The following is a 20,269-nucleotide window of genomic DNA, read 5'->3' on the forward strand; positions in this document are numbered from 1 at the left end:
AAGTGCCTTAAAAAGCGTGACCATAGGTTACGATCGTTGGTGGATTTCTCGTGTGAGAGGCATTTGCGCGTCGTCCAATCCGACAAAGAAGGTTTCTTTGTTGTACTTTCTGAGGAGCAATTTTCAGGTAAAGCATGTGATGCCATAACGAAACATTTTAGAGTGACCAGAAAGGATCCGGTATAGAATAAGAAAAATTCCGTTTCATTATTGAAAGGCTTTGGGTTTCTAAGCTTGGCAAATAAAGTTAAGGTTCAGCGCCGTGTTTGTCTCCCCCTCTTTCTGGTCCTGTTGTCTAGCGCTGTTTGAATGTATGTACTTGTCACCATGGAACACCAACTCGCCCAATCTGCCGTTCTGTGGCCCATGTTCTTTTGTCCGCGACTGTACGGTATACGCTAAGCCACAACGAGGCGTAGCGCACTCTCTTACCGCATGTATACGCCTTCGCCAGTTCTGTGTACGCTAAGCGCATTCAAGCTACAAAGAAACCTCGCTAACATGCCGGTTGTGTAACCCGGAAAGGCCGCAGAGTTGGCATAATCGTTCGCCTCAAGGCAAAATCGAAAGCGAGTCTTTCCTTCCCAAGTGACACCTCAGACAACAACTAGCTGAGCGAGCGCAGTTCAAAACAGGGACGTCCCTCACTTTCGGTCGGCTCTGCACGCATTCCCAAACATGGCAACGAATCAAACCAGAGGGCGCGGCGTTCGGCGCGCACATACGCACACAGCGCCTGCAGCGCCGCGTCGGACTGGGCACGCAGGCTGGCGCAGCGTTGCCTGCCTCTGCCCCCCCCCCCCCCCTCCTCGGCTCAAGGAACGGTCCTCGAAAACGGATCGCTGCCCAAGCAAATCGGCACTCATTAGCGAACCCGGGTGGGCGCGCCACGCCTGCCGGCGGGGGCGGCGAAAGCAGTCGCCGAGGTGCCCCCCCCCCTCTCTTGGAGGCGGCGCATTTGCACACAATCGGCTCTATGTACAGTACAGCCGCCATTACACACCGCCGAGCAAGCTTTGGATGCTCGGAGAGTCAGAAGTGGCACACCACTGAGCCAGCTTCTGCGGCTGCGCGGACACACCACTGAGCCAGCACTCAAGTTCAGCATCTAAGCACCGAGTATCAGCCAAAAAGCGAAAGCGCTCGAGGACTTGGTCACCCGATATCTGCGCACCATCACTGCGTACACGCTACCTGCGATCGCGCCCCTAGTTCCATCTCACGCACAGCCTTATAGTTAAAACAGCCCAAGGAGTTTGCTTCAAAGTCGCGTAGGGGGGGCCCCGCTATAGCATTCATGGAAGTCCTGTCGTATATCAGAAGGAGCAACACCAGAAATCTTCTCACATTCAGGTGATCTGCAAGGCTGGAGATGTGTTGCGAGCCACACGGTGGGGCTCGGAAGCTAATCCCCTGGGCTCCAAACTTTTGACAGGTGTACAGCCGGGGACAATAGTCGATCTGCACCACGTGATGAACAAACGAAGCCGATAGCGCTGTTATTAACCTGCGGCTAGATTTCACATTAGTTGAGGCGAAAAAAAAGGAAAAAAAAGAGGATTTTTACTTTCACCTCCACAAGTGTGGTCTCCAACCCACGGCTATAGTAATAGAGCTATCGGCCTCGTTTGCGGATCACGTGGTCCAAGGAATTTTGTCCCCGACTGTACACCCCGGCGGTTTCACCCAACCGGTCAAGTCACGTGAGCAAAGCGCTCGCTCATCAAACCTGCTTCACATGGACATGGTATGGTTTAACGTCCCAAAGCGACTCAGGCTGTGAGGGACGCCGTATAGTGGGGGACTCCGGGAATTTCGACCACCAGGGGGTTCGTTAACGTGCATTACCATCGTGCAGTATACACGAGCCACTATAGCACTTAAATTTGCTTCAACTTGTACGAAACTCGCTATATACTATTCGGGACGTCGAGTGGAGTTGGTATTGGCAGCGCATTTAAAGAAAATGGCGGCTGCGGTTGATAAAACGATCGGATATGCAGCAAGCAGCGCGCGTTACCGAGCAGGGGTCAGACGAACTTCCACGCGCCTCAACGCCAGCGCGACCGTACGGTACCACGTGACAGTATCGCCGCTGTGCGGCGACACACTCGACAAATATACTGCGAGCCTGTAGCGCTCCGAGCCTGTAGCGCTATATACCGATCGAAGGACAAGACTGTGGCTGCGATGTTAGAGGTCACATCCTTTCGGCGACTAGTGAACCACGAATGTGCACATAGCGCAAGCGCAAAGGGACGAAGAAAGGACAGATAACAGACGATGCGGAACGCCATATAAAGATTCAAAGGAACGTCCTGCATCGTCCTTCACCCTTTCTTCGTTCGTGCATGCTGCAATAGCATACGTGTAGTCTCCGAACAAAAACCAACTAGCCCAGCTTGTCATAGGAGTGATTCGCTGCTTCAATCTTTTGCCCACAAACTGTTGGGCTCCTGGCCTGATCTAAGAAACGAGAAGGAAGGCGACAGCTGTGTGCGCGACTTGATTCAGAGAAGCGCTTTGCAAAAACACCCGCAGACAGGAATTGCGGATTGGATTTTCAGTACGACACACCGCAGTCAGTTTCTCGGAGGGGGGCACATATGGAGAGAGCAAGGCTCAACACGAAGTACAGGCCACGGCACACAAGCGCCCGCAAGGAGACACACAAGCCAGCAGAAGGATTAGGAAGACGATATTTGCCGAGGAGGAGGAGGCCTCTGGCGAGAATGTCTGCCTGGACTGGTTGGTTATTCGTGACCAACTGCTACACAACCGGAGAGGACACGGACAGTGAAGAGACGGACACCACGGAGCCTGTGGGGTCCGTTTCTTCTCTGTCCGTGTCCTGCCCGGCTGCAGCAGTTGGCCGCGAAAAGCCATACCGGGTAACTAGAAGACAGCAACTCTGGTGTTGTCCGCTTCTTCCGTGTCCTTCACGGCGGAGGTCACTGATCAGGGCTCTGGTTCAAAGGTGAGCACACGCTCACTATACAAATAATGCAAGGACACAGCGCCAGCTTGGTCATATATTTTCTGTACTGAACGTATGTTCATCTTTGCACCGGGATCATGTTCCTCAACGTACAACAATTGTATTTCGGCCTTTGTTTCGTACTGCCTAACCCAATTGGAAACAGGGAAACTAAGCAGAAGCAGGTGGCGAAAGACGGCCAGGCTTTCGCCGCTTAGTGATCTGCTCCGCAAAGCCGGAGCAGATCACGTGTCCCAGCCAGAAGGTTTGGTTAGGCTTACGGGGGTTTAACGTCCCAAAGCGACTCAGGCTATGAGGGAACAGTACTAAGGGGGCTCGGATAAATTCGACCACCTGGGGTTCTTTAACGTGCACTGACATCGCACAGTACACGGGCCTCTAGAATTTCACCTCCATCGAAATGCGACCGCCGCGGCCGAACCGGAAAGCCAGAAGGCGCCGTCGTACTCTGGAGTGTAATATTGTAAGTGTTCTAGCAACTCTCCATAAGTAGACGGGTGCCCACGTGTTTTACGGCATGAGTCCGGTACGAGTGATTCCCGCTAAATTTGAGAATTAGAAAACTGAGTCACCCGCTAAATTTGAGAGTTAGAAAACTGAGTCAAACGGAAGAGTTTTGTCCTCTCTATGCCTGTGAGTATGCAATCAGCAACAAGAAATGCTGCGAAAGGTGTAGTCTATCGGACTTTATACACGCAAATCAATTCACCTAAACAGCAATGAGCTAAACTTAATCGATTTCGTCGCCAGCTGGCGACTCAGTCGGTTAAAATATTATTCGAAGCCCAGCGGCATCAGCAGCATTTCCCGTGCCCCCTTGTACAAGGGGCATTGTCGGACGTTACCGATTACAGCTGACGTAACGCAGCAGGACCGAACCTGGCAGATGCCGAACGAACGCAGTTTACAATTCCAGAACGGTAGCCCGACATGTCGCGGATCACGCACATGACAAGCGCGATGAAAGCGGGTGGCGCTTTCTGGCTAAGCATTCCGAGCACGTCCCGAGCACCTCCCAAACACGTCCCGAACGATAGCAGCGTAGCGCCTGCGCAACAAGCTCAAGTTCCAGGCTCTGTTCACTCTTTACAGACACGCCTGCTCTTAGTCCACCACATATAGAATCTACGTCGAGCCGGCTAGCCAGAATCCCTAGATACACAATGCATCATACATGACCAGGAGCATCGCTATACGAACGCACTGACCATTGAAGAAGCCTAGCTTGTTGGGCCAGTTGGTGTAAGTAGAAAACCAGCGAAAAGGACGCATTCACACGGAGGAGAATACACAGGACAACGCTGCTGTCCACAGGACAACGCTGCTGTCCACAGGACAACGCTGTCCAGCGTTGTCCTGTGTACTTCTCGTCCTTGTGAATGCGTCCTTTTCGTTGGTTTTCTACTTACTTAACTTGCACTGCCCATCATCCTGCAGAAGAGTCCAGCGAAGCACGATTGCAATTTTGAAGATTCCGTTCGTAGACGCAGGACAGCGCAGTGAGCAATCGATTTGGCAAAACATACGGATTGCCACGGCGTGCACGCAGTGAATGGCAGCACGTCGACGTGAGTGCGCATTCGTGAGCTCACGCGCATATCCTGCACCGCGATGCAGGGCTCCGTACGCATGCGAGCGCACGAAGCGCTGAGCAGCCCTGAAGTCGGCCCGCGAGAGCGAACCTGCGGCTCACCTGACAGAGGATGTGAAGGCCCGAGTGCTGGTCGTGGTAGGGCGGGTACGTGGGCTCCCGAGTTGCGTACATCGCGAGAGAAAAAAGAAGATGGCCGCCGACTTTGAAGATGGCGATCAGAGAACGGCGCTCGCTACGTTTCGTCAGGACGCCCGGCATGGGGAATGGGAACCAGGCTGCCTCGGCGCTGCCATTATTATGCCCGCGGTCTTCAGCGTCGGGAATACAGCGAAAAGTACCCGGCGGCACACTCTCCCTCTCTTCTTTTTTTTTCTCTCGAAAAGCAGTCGGGGTAGCAGTTGTGGGGAACCGTTCACGAGCAGGATAGATGGACTGGACGAAGACGTTCAAAAGGGCTGTCACCAAAGAACGGCCTGGGCGGTTAGAATCTACCAGTACTATGGCATTAAAGAAAGCCAAACGGGGGAAGACTGTAAACTAGCAATAAAAGTCGCTGCGCACAGTTTCATGGCATCACTAAACCGGCGAAGAAAGTCCTCCACGTCGTTCGATGCCTCCGGAGCTGGACGACACTTGTCTCTTGAGTGACCAGAGATGGACCGGTATAATACTTCCGACGGGCCAAAGCAACACTGACACAACCGGCTGGTTTAAGAAAGGCTTCCACAAGAGACGAGCAACGCAGAGCACAACAAGCGAGTAGTGACCAAGCGGGACACGACAGCGTCACCCGCGCCACAAGAAGGGTCCGGACGAGGCTCGAAGGCGGGTCTCGGTCTGGCCTCCGGCTCGGCACGCGGGCATCGACTGACGGCGAAGACAATACCGCGCGGGGCGCCCCAGCGCGACGATCCTCGCGTCGACGCGCAGTGGCTTGCTCGGGGGGCCCCGCCCTGCGTGCCCCCGCCTTGCGCGCGGTGTCGCGGGGCAATGGCGGATGACGAGACGCGTCAGGCTCCAATGGCGGCTGTGGCCACAGCCCTGCTCCTTCGAGGCGCAGTCTTCTACGGTCGGAAGAGCGCTGACCGGGAAGTCCGGGCCTCGGATATGTATCCACTCGACCACGGGCCGAACATACTCGACACCTCTCTCTCTCAAGAATAGAAGAACCTGAGCCCTGCTAGTGGCGTAATGCTAAAGGCTTGGAAGCCCGACTGTCGAAGAGCTCCCTCGAAGACATGAACCCACCAAGTGCTGCGATGCCTGCATTTATTATTAACTTTGAGAGACACGGGGGACAACTCTATCCAGTTATTCTCCTCAGTAAAAATTTATTGTCTGGCGATTTCTCGGTATGTTGACTGATAATTGTCCGGCAGCAAAAACAAACCTATTTATGGACGAACTGTCACCGCCACGTGATTCAGACTCGTGACGCCCAAACCGACAAGGACTGCATGGTTGCCGCGGTTTTCGAGTGAATGGCGGTGGGCAGCATGTAAAGTCTCTGCGATCCGCGCTGGGAAGTTTGGTGTCGACGCACGCAGTTTACTGGCGAAATCGGCCGGCGATGGCGACACCTGTGCTTATTTTTTTCTTGTCTTTTCTAGCTTTTACAAAAGCGCAGTTTTCACCGAGAGTGGTCACTTTGTCGTAAGAGTACCGTGGTCTATCGATGGAGGCCAACTTCAGTTTGTCCTCAGTGTGTCCTTTAGCCAGAATCGGTTTCTTTGCAAGCTCATTTCTTTGAGCCCAGTTTGATAAGGCGACTGGTGCGTCATGTCTCCATGACAATCGCATGGCGACTGCAGTTCTGCATGTCCAATAATTTCGGCCAAAATTTTTGAAAATTAGAAAATTGTTAGATACTGTTACAGAAATATTGAAGATAATGGCCCATTATTCCGATATGTATAGCAAGATCTTTCTCTTAAAGTGTTTCCAACGATCGCGTTGAAGAGTTAAGGCTCCCATAGAGAACCAGTGGGGAACGCTTTTGACGACAGCAAAAACGTTAACAGAAAAAATAATTCACGACTTCCGTAAGGTGATCTGCGCATATATTGATTGTTATAGTGAAATCTTACATTACATGAAAAAATTGCGTACATAAATTGCATACAAAAATGCTTCTGTCCAGAGCTGCTGGGTATGACAGCGCAAGGGGGACTTTGGCGCGATACGCGTTTTGGTCTACACAAGGTAGGGTCAAATACCCACTCTCCAAGCATTTCACCCCAGAGGAGCCGAGCACCAGACAAGGGGAAACTAGATTCCACTGTATCACGGGTGTCCACCGTTGGCTTCACTGCCGCGGCGGTGGCACTGGGAATCAAAGCCCGCACCTCCCGCATACGCGAGAATAGCAACCGCTAGCAACTGGCGGTTAATCGAACATTTTTATTAATGCGAAAACATCAGGTCGCTCACGGACACGAAAAACCGGCGTCGCCCAAAAGTAACGGCGTTACATAGCTCGCGATTGGTCGAAACGGTGTGACGTCATCAAAGGCGCGAAAATACGAAATATTAATCGGTAACAGTGCTAGCACATGCTTACAAACCGACTACAAAGGAATGGAATAGAATTGTAATAGAATTAGAACAGAATTTCAATAGAATTAGAATAACATTAGAATGGAATTGAAGTATAATTTGAGGAGAACAGAAATGATTTTGCATTACTCGCGCGCAAGTTTCTTTAGTGGTCCCGGTAACTTTCCTTCTTTCGCCCGGTAGACTTCACCGGCGGATATGTGCGTTCGCTTTTCATTGAGCAGCGCGGTTATCGACACAGACAAGAGGGCGAAACGCGGAAGTTGCCTCTAAAGTGTCGACGCTGGTCAAGAACGAAATCGAGTGAGGAGCGATTCGGTACTGTCATATTATGAACAGTTCATCTTGGCGCCAATGCCCAGCACACACATCTATCTCGTCCTACTCGTCTCTCCTGGCATCGAAGTGAACTAAAGTCGTCCGCGCTCTCGACTGTCGCTCTCGATTCTCACAGCGGGACAAGCGCGAGTCGACGGAAAACAATGTCAGCGGCGAGGGAGTGCGTCGGACGCCAGGCCGCCCCGAGAGGGCGGCACCGCCCTCCGGGAAAGACAAACATGCGTCGTCACGCGCCGCCGGGACGGCAAGATACGCGGAGACGTACACACGAGCCCAGGGCGGAGCCATCGCCGCGCCTCATCTCACGAACAACGCGCCAGCCGGCGTACATGAAAGCTGCCCGTGAGGGTACCCCGCGCCAAAGATAGGTAAAAAGGAAGCAACGAACAGAGATTCCCCCCAGATAAAGCTGCCTTCGGGCAAAACAGAACGCTTCTGACGCTAGCTATACTTGATGACACGGAGCTGCCGGATGACGTTTTCGCGCGACTCTGGCCACTGCTCTGGCAAGTCTGGTCGCTCCGGGCATCCTCCCTTGTACGACAGCATTCCAACCAGAACACGGTGGGCCACTGCCACAAATTTAGCCTAGGCGCAGCCCAAAGACTTCTTCCTTTTTTATTCACTCCCACCTTTACCCCTTCCCGTACGGTACCGTTCGGGTGTCCACCATGATAAGTGAGGTAGTTACTGCGCCAATTCCTTTCCTCAAAAACCAAAAACCATTTTTTTTTTCAGCGTGAAGTGCTTTACTCAATATATATGCCGAACCTAGAGCACAAAAAAAAAAAAAGAGATATTTTGAGCTCAAGTTCAGATCATACTTCTTGGTCCACCTGCTTCTCTTAGTTACAAGAGACTGTTCTGAAAATGTTCCAAATGCCCCATACAACGAAAAGCAATGGCTCCGAACAACAAGTGACACCACGAACAGTAGAGGTAAAACTCCGGCTGAATAAGCAATGACCCCATTCATGAAATCTTCGAAATTACCAAAAACAGGTTCAAAATTTTCTCGTTCACCAGATCAGAGTGAATAGTATCATCTGCCAGCCTTCAGCATGGTCACCCGAAACCAATATTGTTACTTGTCCCAAATAAAGGTTACACACAAATAAGTGGGTAGTTTGTGATAACACTAATGCAGGGTTCCCACAGAGATCACCCAAGATGAGGTCACAAAATGAGAGAGAGAGATAAAGAGAGGAAGAAAGGCAGGGATGTTAACCAGAAAGGTTTCCAGTTGGCTACGCTGCACTGATGCGAATGCCACATGCCTGTGAAAGTTGGCACAAAAACCAAGGAACCCCAGGTGAACCTCTGGCAAAGCATAAGTAAAAGCATGGATCTCAAAATAAAACCTCGCTTTTGTCTAATAAATGCCTCGCAAATACACGTGTGAAACCATGTTTTAAAGAAAGCTCAGACGTTTCGGAATGATTTTGTTCTTCGAAAAAAGTTCCGCAAAAATATTTCACAAGGGTTGTTCGTTGTGCTACTGTGCCTCATAGAAATCATTTGATTCTGCCCACATCCAATTCACTTTCAATGTTCATTCATATTTTAAAGCAACATGGTTATGTGGTCGCAGACATAAGAAACGACCATTTAGTTGCAGTTTGTAACTGCAAATAATTTCAAAGGCACCCAGACCTTTTGACCTCGTAATGCCCAGGCAATGAAAATGTCCTATAAAGCAGTTGAACTGCCAGCACTTTGTCATCACTGATTCATATACTGTAGAAGTATAAATAGCTCACAGGTTTAATGAGAAAAATACAGCTGTATAATTAATTTAACAAATTTGGCTAAATTTCTGAACATACAAGTGCTATACAACAGTGCCCATATGCTCAGACCCATGCAATGTATAGGTAGTATGCTCAGACCCATGCAATGTATAGGTAGTACAATTAAAAATCATTCCATGGCCCATTCAGAGTGTGGTCTGCCTGGTTACATTTTGGGTTGTTTTACTGGTAAATTGAAAATTGGTTTTTTGAGGAACCGAAATGGCACACTAATTGTATCACACATCGGTGAACACCCCATGGGGAAATGGCACACTAATTGTATTGCACATCGGTGAACACCCCACCCCATGCCGTAAGGGAAGGGAGGAAGGTGGAAGTGAAAGAAGGAAAGAAGACAGATGTGTGGTAGTAGAGATCTCCGGAATAATTTCGACCATCTGGGGATCTTTAACGTGCACTGACATCATGTACAGTACACAGGTGCCTTTGCGTTTCACATCCAAGGTTAAGCTTTCGCGATGAGTAGTATTTGGGCAGGCCTTCTGCATCTTTGGCAGTTGACACTTTGACCTTACTTTGAGAAACAATAAAAAATGCAGGTCATTTATTACTGTGAGGGTATGGTTCTCTCTTGTGAGCAGAAATGAAAACTACTGATATTTCTGCAGTCCATACTGCAAGTTATACACAAAGCGTTGCAGGGACAAATGCACCACTGAAAAAATAACTGGTACATGCTGCATGGGTAAACTGGAAGCAGTGCTGCTAATGGCCACTGTGTTTTTTTATATTATTTTGATTCCTTAGCTACGATTATTTCCCTTTAAAATCACTGACGATGTGTGAAAAGCAAATGAAAAGGCTGTAATAGACTAACAAAAACTGCTAATGGCACAATTTTTGCAACGGTTGCTATGCTCTGGAGGCCCCCCTCTCCTTCCCCATCCCTTTTTTTCTCCTCTTGTCGTGAGGAGTAATACGAATGAAATTCAAAACTTCCAAAGCAGCAGCACCTGCATCGGGCATCCTGTGGCTAGCGGTGCTCCTTTACCATCTCCTCCCATGGCACACTCAAGTTGCCACAGCTGCAGGATGGCTTCCAGTGCCAGAAGATGGCACGAAAGTGGCCACTGTCCTGTAATCCTCTGAGGTTTCATATACTTTGCTCAGTTCATGAAGAAGGGATTCCTGGTGGTAAGCAAAAGCCCGTTGCCTGGGGCTCATGACAGGCAGCGGTGAGCATGAAACTGAGCCTTGCAATCAATCTTTGCCAGCGAGCAGCTAGCAGACGCTGCCACCTGAGCTTAGCATGTGCAGTTCATTTAACACATCACCCAGTCACATGGAACCCGTGGAATCCAGAACAACACCTTTTCTGCCGTATAACTTAGTTTGGTTTGTGGTAGAGAGAGGGTGCGGTAGATGGTCCTTGGCGATCACAAAATGAACAAGGGAGGGGAAAACCTCAGGTTGCTAGAGCCAACGTTTCGACAAGGGGACTTGTCTTCGTCTGGGCTTGGTTTGGTTTGGTTTATTGGGGTTTAACGTCCCAAAGCAACTGAGGCTATGAGATACGCCGTAGTGGAGGGCTCCGGAAATTTCAACCACCTGGGGTTCTTCAACGTGCACTGACATCACACAGTTCACGGGCCTCTAGAATTTCGCCTCCATCGAAATTCGACCGCCAGCGGCCGGGATCGAACCCGCGTCTTTCGGGTCAGCAGCCGAGCGCCATAACCACTGAGCCACCGCCTTTCTGCCGTATAACTTCTACCTTCAGCGCAACTCACAAGACCACACGGTCTGTGCAAAAGCGGCGAGCTCCTTGTGCACTGAGAGCCTTTATTTTACAATATTCGCTGCCCATGCAGCCTGTTCTACACACAGACTGATCCTAAAGGCAGTTGGAGTGTTTAATGAAAATTGTATGGGTATGCATGTGGTTCAACATACCAAAGCTACCAGTGGGCAACGAGGACTGGTATAGTGGACGGCTTTAGGTTGTTTCTGACCGCTCGGGGATCTTTATAATGCGCATTGACACTGCATGGCACACAGGCATTTTTGCACTTCCCGTCTGAAATGCGACCACCATACCCACGATTTCATCCCGGGAGCTTGGAAGTTGCAGCTACTGAGATGCTGCGGTGCCGACTGGCTTTCCCAAACTTCACTACTAAGCACTTCACTACAGTTGAACCCAGATATAGTGAACTCAAAGGGACCACAAAGTAGTTCTATATATCAATAAATCAATATATAAAAAACTGGTACTTAAGTTTATCGATAATCTATAGGCAAGAATACATTGCATCCATGTTAGAGATGCACTTGTTGCAACAACGTACCGCCCCCTGGTGTGCAGGCAGCACGGCGCCACTAGCCCTAACTTGCTTCGCGTCGATGTCGCAACAGACGGTTTTTTGGAACTAGCCACTATCAATCATACGATGTTTAATCCTCTTACCAGTACTCGACAAATAGAATAACTGCTAACTAAAATTAAGGTACAGTTGGTTTCCGCATAGCCTTCGGCAGCGAAGCATGTCAGGCGAGGGCCCCCACCAGTGTTTCATTGGTTAGGTTGGCTGCACCTCATGACATCGATGTGGTGTGGAAAATAAGTAGAAGAGATCTAAGGCCACCCCCAAGCACATCTAATGTCAAACAGCGCTGTTAAGAGAAGCACGACTTGCAGGGGTGCGGCACCCAGTTCGACACCAGCGAAATTGGAATTCAATATACTGCGAGACTTTTCTATACTTTCACAGAGAACTTTAAACAGAAGAAATTGTGTGTTTGATATAGCCAATAATTAAAAATATCTGTGTTCGATATATCTGGGCATTGTCAAGGATGCTGAAACAAAAGCCATTCCTATTAATGCATGAGCACCAAGATTTTCATACGAATTCTTTTTTGTGTGTGAGTATGCGTGGCATGTCACAGTGCCAGTGTTGCCATCATTAAGGGTTGCACGCTGTTTACAGAACAGCGCTGATAGTTTTGAGCCAACGTGTGCCCTATGCTTGTCAACACTGCCAACACCAAATGCAAGACGAGACTTGTGCTGCCTAGATGAGGACGATACCAGCCTGGCTTGTGATACAGCAAACAATGAAAACTATTATTTGCAAATGTGCATCTTGTGTGATGATTGAGACTACAATCCAAGAGAAATGGGCTATTCCTTGTGGCTGTTTTTAGACCATTCAACAGATAGCGTAGTAAGCAGCTACAGTTGCTTGACAATGGCTTGGAAACATGTTGCTGTTGTCTTGTTTATGGGGCTTAACGCCCCGAAGCGACTCAGGTTATGAGGGACACAGTAGTGAAGGGCTCCGGAAATTTCGACCACCTGGGGTTCTTTAACGTGCACTGACATCGCACAGTACACGGGCCTCCAGAATTTCGCCTCCATCGAAATTCGCCGTGGCCGAACCCGCATCGTTCGGGTCAGCAGCCAAGCACCATAATTACTGAGCCACTGCGGTGGCTTATAGGCTTGCAAACAGACTAGGCACAGCTAAATAAGACAGAAGTGGTACCACTGCTAACATTTTGCAACAAATTGGCTCAGTAGCAAACAAAGAAAATGATGCCATTCACAGAATACAAGAAACTACAATTTTCATCAGCCGGAGTACATCATCTGAAATGAGCATAACTAGTCTCGGCTGTTACCGACGAAGATCACGGTGGCCTGTGAAGGTGCAGCAACAAACCAAAGCAACCTCGAGCTGCACCACGCCCAGGATGCAAACAGTGTTTGGGCCTCACAACAAACTTTCCATCGATTTGGATGAAGTTGCCTCTCCACAGTTATTGCAGCCACTATAGAATGAAAAATCTTGACACCAGAGGGAACGTGATTCTGGAGCATTCTCAACAGACTGACAGCATCAGTAACACCACGAAGGTCCAGAAGCAGTCCTCGCAGTCCTAGTGGTGTCACCCGAGATGCAACAGTGTCAGCTTCAGTTTGCGTCTCTCATCTTTCCAATCATTCTACACGTTTTGTTAATATAGCAGCAGGCTGTTTTAAGAGGGGACAATGCCAAACACCTATCAGTGTCTGCGTTTCTTTGGACTGTCCACAAGGTCGTGCATTTTGTTTCTCTGCTGCTGTGCACTACAGTCACACACCCACTTTGCCCAAACAACTGAGGCACAAACTGTCCAAAGTGCACTTGCTTCCTACAGCAATATCCTAGTGATACAGAGAGGCTGAGAGACTTGATAGTCCAATGTACTTAGGTACTTAGTTCAGTGCAGAGATACGGTGGCCGCAACTGGCAAAGGACAGGGTTAATTGGAGAGACATGGGAGAGACCTTTGCCCTGCAGTGGGTGTAGTCAGGCCGACGACGATGACGATAACTGTTGCAAAGTTTTTTACCAGACGAAAGCCAGGCTAGTCACTGGTGCTTTTTTTTCCTGCATAGCAACCTGCAAATAAAATTCAGTTTTTTTCTACTTTGATCACGGCACCGATTCTTTCCATCAATGATGAGAATGAGCTGCACTTGTACATACAGTAAAACCTCGCTAATTCGACTTCAAGGAAGTGGGAAAAATGTCCAAATCATCCAAAGGCTCAAATTAACGAAAGGCCCCCCCCCCCCCTCAAAAAATTGCCAGAAATCGTTCACATCATAGTAAATTTATTTGGCAAGAACCAGGGCAGCGGTTGTTGCTTTTGAGATGAATATTGCGTGGTAACAACAATTTTTCTGAACTATGTCAGATGCATACTGCACGCACAAATTGAGGATCGTTAACGGACGGCTGCTCCAGAATGGTAAAAACCTGCCGCGGTGGCTCAGTGGTTAAGGCGCTCGTCTACCGAGCAGAGTACCCGGGTTCGAACCCGACCACGGCAGCCGTGTTTCGATGGAGGCGGAACGCCAGAGGCGCCCGTGTGCTGTGCGATGTCAGTGCACGTTGAAGATCTCCAGGTGGTTGAAATTATTCCGGAGACCTCCACTACGGCACCTCTTTCTCTCTTCCTTCTTTCACTCCCACCTTCCTCCCTTCCCTTACGGCGCGGTTCAGGCGTACGCCGAGATATGTGAGACAGATGCTGCCCCATCTCCTTCCCTCGAAAACCAACCAACCAACCTCCGTGGGCTCCTTCACAGTGCTACACGGCAGCAGCAGTAGAGTCTCCTCACAAGTGGCATCTTTGCATGTGAACAGGCACCATCGCGCAAATTGGAAACAGCCAGTGATGAGTACGCATTTTTTTCCCCAATAAAAGACTGGAAGACATGCGCGTATAGAACTGAGAAAAACGTGCCAGCACTGAAATGGCAAGACACCTTCTGGTCAGAAAATGAAAGGCCAGTGACGTACCGTCTTTGTCGAAAGTAACCAGGCTGCATGGTTTGTTTCTAGATAGCGTAGTGGAGCCCTTGGGGCTTTTCTAAAGATCAAAAGGTGTTGGAAGGTAAGAAGACCCCAAGTCCTTACCTTTAACGACCATTTCAGCTTCAGGGAAGCTGTAAGGGCTCCACTGTACGAGCTAGAAGCAAACCATGCAGCCTGGTTACTTTTGACAAAGACTGTACCAATCGGAATGCGAAAGAGCATAAAATTTTAGTTGGCTGGCTGGCCGATGTGCTGCTGGGTCTGGAGGCGTGGTCTGGAGTGAAACTCGGGAGAGGAAAACCGAAACTATCCGGCCAAACAATTTTTTGTCACCGGGACTCTCCGAATGTCATCCTGCCTGCCATAGCCAGACATAAGTGGTGCATGAGCTCTGCTTTGAAGTGACATTTGACACGACGCGTGACATTAGCACGATCACTCACTACGTCATTTATACAGTGACACGGCCTTCCATCGGGAGTGCATCTGAATCGACCGATGTGGGAACAGCAGCACCCAAATTAACCAGCGTCCAGTGCATAGACTTACGTTGGTATTGGTCTGAACCAAGTCGAAAGCCCGAATCACCCAAATTTCCAAATTAAAAGTGGTCAAACTATGAGGCTTCACTGTATATGCCATATTTACCTGCATAATGTCGGCACTTTTTTTTTTCAAAACCATCTCGGAAGTGTGTTCGCCATGAACGGTAAAATATACACAAAATATTTAAAGCAGCAAAACAGAAAAACAAGCATGGCTGGTGGAATAGACATTTCACCTCGTAAGGCTGACTTTCAAAAAAAAACACATGCACTTTTCAGCACGGTTTCTGTGTTCGAGAACATACTCAACTTCTAACTTAAACCCTCACATATAACTCACATAACTTGCCATACTGCTGTCCAGAGGAAAGCACAAGTACAGTTAAATGCACAACCCCCACCATTCAGCACGAAGCTTAAACAATCCTTAATATGGTAGATCCAACAAAGAAACCTTGCGTAACCAGGCGCGGTTCCTGTTGGTTCTTGGATTCCTTGCAGAACATTCTTATTAGCTCTACGTCCCATGCGGTGAGGTATGCAGTTGACATTCGATAGACAGTGTTCTATAGTATTACAAAGTATAGCTCCTAAATAAACTAGAGATGATGTAGGGGTTTATTCAGTACTAGTTGATTTGGTGTCCAAAAGAATCCACCTGCTAGCACTCACTATAATCGTTGGTTTATTGGTTTATTGGGGTTTAACATCCCAAAGCGACTCAGGCTATGAGGGGCGCCGTAGTGAAGGAAATTTCGACCACCTGGGGTTCTAATGTGCACTGACGTCGCACAGTACACGGGCCTCTAGAATTTCGCCTTCATTGATATTCAGCCACCGCGGCCGTGATCGAACCCGCGTCTTTCGGGTCAGCAGCTGAGCGCTGTAACCACTGAGCCACTGCGGCAGGGCCATTCACTATAATCATCAAAAGACTGTGTGCCAAATGACAGCGGTGCATTTTTGACGTGACGGGAAAATCAACTGCACTTTCTGACAGCCAAAGTAGGGGCTTTGTTTATTTATGCAAGTAAATAGGGCACACCGTGGACTTTGTTCATCATTGTGACACATCAACATTGTAACCCACTTCAATCCCTATCAGGTGATGTATACTTGTCTCAGTAGTTCCTTGCAGTACCACCAAAGTCGCAGTGTGTGCAGAGGCAACATTGAGACACTGCAGAATGCAGTGACAGTATAAAATGGGCATATGGGCTTTAGGGGGGAGACTGGTCTTGAAAAAAAAATTTTTATTAAAGAAGTCACAGTTAAGAAATTTTCAGGGAATATGTATTTTTGTGTGCTGATTCTAAATAGGTCATTTACTTTCGTGTAAAACTATTCCTTGAGCATTTATGTAATTTCTATGCATGTATTTTGTGAAGAGCTTTCAAAAAAAATTTCTTGGGGGAGACTTGCTGAAATGTATGCCATTGGGTTCTCTTGACACCAAGGAATGCAATAAGGGTAAAACTGTCTTCCTGCCTATCTTAGAAGTTAAGTTGAAGGGTTTTGAAGTTTTCGCTTCAGAAATGAGAAGAAAAGTGTGCATTCCTGTTTCTGAAGTGGCAGCTTCAGTACCCTATAACTAAAGTTCTATGATAGCCGGGATGATGATTTTACCCTTATTGCATTCCTTGGTATCAAGAGAACCAAATGGCATATGTTTCAGAAAGTTTCCCGCAGCAAATTTTCTTCAAAACTCTTCACAAAATACTTGCATAAAAAGTGCATAAGTGCTCAAGTAACTGTTTTGCATGAAATTAAATGACATATCTAGAATCAGCGCAAAAAAATACATGTGCCTTGAAAATTTCATAACTATGACTAGATTAATAAAATTTTCTTTTCAAGACCAGGCTGCCCCCTTAAGGGAAGGAGTGCATCTAAGTTTGCATGCGCCAAACGCAACTCGAAATCAAGCCTTAATGTACACTTGCATTACATAAGCTGGCATTTCTCAAGTTGAGTGCACATGACTCTTGCATATGCTAAAATAATGTTTCCAACCAGGCGACCCACTTCGAGGCTGGGACCTTTGCTTTGGGGTGAATGCGTCACTGTTACCGGGTTTTTAGTATGTTCACTGGTCAGAAATGAGTTATCGGGCTTTCATTTAGTCCAATCTCACCTTGGGCAAATTCCACAAACGATAAATTTGCTTTATGTTTTGTTTTGAGTGACGATTCTGTTGCTTATAGGCCTAGAGAAGTAGGTGCGTTGACAGACATGATTCCTGATCTAAAAATCAGATAGCGCCACTAGGCCTCTACCTGTATATGGTGAACTGAACGTTTGGGTGTGGCAAACAGTGCAATGTCCCACAAAATGCTTGCATTTAGTACATTAAAGTGTGAATACATTGAGACGTCTATTTATACACATGTGCAGCTGTATCTGCATACGCCGCAAGCAGATGACAAGCAGACGACGAGGCATGAAGGAACGTGTTTAACGCACTCTTCTAATTGGCAGAAGAGGTCTCTAGCTTCCATAGTGCTGCGAGGAACTTATGAGATAGAGCATGGGATAGATCATGGGCATTTGCATAAATAACAAATAAAATAAATACTGATTCCTACTTTAGAGGTGTTCATTTTAGTATATTTCATTCATTTTAATTTCAAGAACTGAGAGTAAGGCCCATTCATACTGCCAAAGCAAATTTTGTCACATTGCAAAAATAAAACTGCAAAACAAATCATACAGCCAAAAACAGCTGACACCCTACCTTCAGCCATGCTGAAAAAAATCCTGCCTGCACACTAGTATGTGACTGGGTGCTTGGGGATGATTCCCTCTGAACTGTCTTACTTGTGATAACAACAGAACTGTGGTGGGGGAACTCTTGAAGAAGACTTAAAAAATTCAGGGGGGCACATTGTTGACCTAAAGTGCGGTCAGGCGAAAGCCTTTAGCGCGGTGTTGCTGCTTGTGTCACTGATGTGTGGTTAAGATGTTAAGTACACAATTGTTTGTCAATCTTAAATGCTGGAGACACTGGAGGGCGTTTGGGAGGCATCCCCCTGATTCGACACCTTTCTGCAAACACTCTCCAGCGTCCTGGACAGGGAGAACTACATATGCGTTGGCAGGAAGTATACCGTAGCCATTAGCATGCTCGGCTGCAGAACGGAAGGATGGTGGTTCGAATCCCATCATGCACAAAGATTTTTTTTCTGGTCTGACTAGAAAAAGCGAGACACCTCTGCTGGCAACCTTGTGCTGACAACCTTCTGTCGACAACGATGAGGCATTAAAGGCTTTCGCCTTAAAGGGACACTGAGGAGAATTTGAAGTTGGCTTGCATCGACAGAATACCAGCTCTTAATTACAAAAACACCACTCATACTGACAATAAAGCTCTTGTAACGTAGAAAAGAGCAAGAACCAAAATACAGGTATCGCCGCCACAGGCCCAACTCGCAAGTACAAGCGTGATGAGGTCATAGGACAAAACAGTGTTGCTGGAACGAAAGGTACTAGCAACACTAGGGCACGAGAAGCCATGAATCATTGAGGCGCAGCCAATGCATGCGCAAATCTCCTTGATGTCGCCAGATGGCGCCACGTACCCGGCAGCTACGCGCGCGCCTGCAGCATCGGGACCAATCAGCGCCTGCTCACCGGCGGTAGGCGGGCTCCCGGTATTCCACTAATGGTAACAAGGTACACGGTATGCTAAAGGTGTCAATTTGCGAGAACTTCGTTGACGACTTCGAGAGCGGGATCCATCGTAACGCCGGCAAAACGCCGGTGCAAACGTAAACGAAGCGACGGTAGCGACGGCCACAATAGCCGATAGATGCCTTCAATGTGCGGCCGGCAGTAGCTTTCTTTTCGGCTGCTGCTAGGCCGCACTGCTGGCCGCCAGAAATCACGGAGTCTGCGTTACGTCATGTGTACGTCATGTTTCACGTCACTTAGTCCTGTGTCGTCATAAGAGAATCCCTAGTTTGAATCAGAGCGGCGGGAAAAACTTTTTCAACTTCGAATCCAAATTTCTTGGAAATAAATGCATATTTAGCTGCCGGCCAAGTGGCAACAAAGCCATGAAATGCCGAACTGTCGGATTTTGCTTTAAAAAAAAATATTAATAGAGCTCTACTCACTGTCCCTTTAAAATGGGAAGGTGGGCCACTGACCTGGGGAGACTGGCCCTGCAGGATGCGGTCCAGCTCGGCAAAGAGGGCCTCCCGGTCCTCCTCAGGCAGGCTGAGGGTGGTGTCCTCCTCCTCCTCCTCGTCCAGGACGAAGCAGCCGCTGTCCACACGCTCCCTCGCGTCCTCACACTTGCTGCCCTCCTCTGGGCTGCTGCTGCCACTGCCCGGGATGTGCTCCCCTGCACACACAGACCCCGACCGTGCACCGGTCAGAAGAGACCGGGGCCAGCACAGTGTCACACTGACCTGCTAAGTGAACATAGCAGGCAACTCAACTGTCCATGGCAATCACTGGTTGATTAAAATTGCAGCTAGTTGACTGAGTTACCAGTTTTTTGTATGTTTGGTGTGACTGTGTGTAAAGCGACAGAAAAGACTGACATGTAATCACTGGGCACAAAAAAAAAATAAACAGGCTCACAGCGGGCAAAGCTTTGCGGAAAGTTATCACTGCTATTCCCACCAATAGCACATTGCCTTTCATTCTGCTTTTGTGCTTCTATTCTGTGCTACCAAGCTATGTGACCAGTGATGGTTGTCCGGCAAAGTGATCACTGCTATTCCCACCAGTAGCACATTGCCTTTTATTCTGCACTTGTGCTTCCATTCCCCACCTCCGTCGCCGCCTTCTCGGGTGGCCAATCACGTTCCGTAAGAGTCGGGCCCGTGTGAGGCACCATTCTCATCCGACGAGTGGAATAATTTGAGTACCTCCGCCGTTTATCGCAAAGCGCAAGCCGTCGTCTGCTTCCATGATGGCTGCAGCTGCACTATTTCGACACCAACCACAGAAAAGGTGCACAGTTTTTCTGTACTTTCCTGAATTAGACCTGCACAACGTCTGCACTTTTTTGAAAGAAATACGTCGTGCAGATGGCGCCACCTTGCACTGCTGGAACGAATGGCGAAGTCAACACCACGAGAACCAGTTCACGTAGTGCAGGCGGA

General features: G+C 48.5%; 1 protein-coding gene across 3 annotated transcripts in view; it reads right to left on the bottom strand.

Moving 5' to 3' along the window:
• cnc (NFE2 like bZIP transcription factor cap-n-collar) overlaps nt 1–20,269 on the bottom strand; it is a 96,976-nt gene that overhangs the window by 48,882 nt on the left and 27,825 nt on the right. For all 3 annotated transcript variants that reach the window (XM_089547667.1, XM_089547665.1, XM_089547666.1), the window contains one exon: nt 19,304–19,500. In XM_089547667.1, the coding sequence (XP_089403793.1) occupies nt 19,304–19,500 (197 nt within the window). The remainder of the gene's footprint in view (nt 1–19,303; nt 19,501–20,269) is intronic.

This window comes from Amblyomma mixtum, chromosome 6 (assembly GCF_055824585.1).
Source record: "Amblyomma mixtum isolate Tamu chromosome 6, ASM5582458v1, whole genome shotgun sequence".
In the NCBI taxonomy this organism is placed as follows: Eukaryota; Metazoa; Arthropoda; class Arachnida; order Ixodida; family Ixodidae; genus Amblyomma; species Amblyomma mixtum.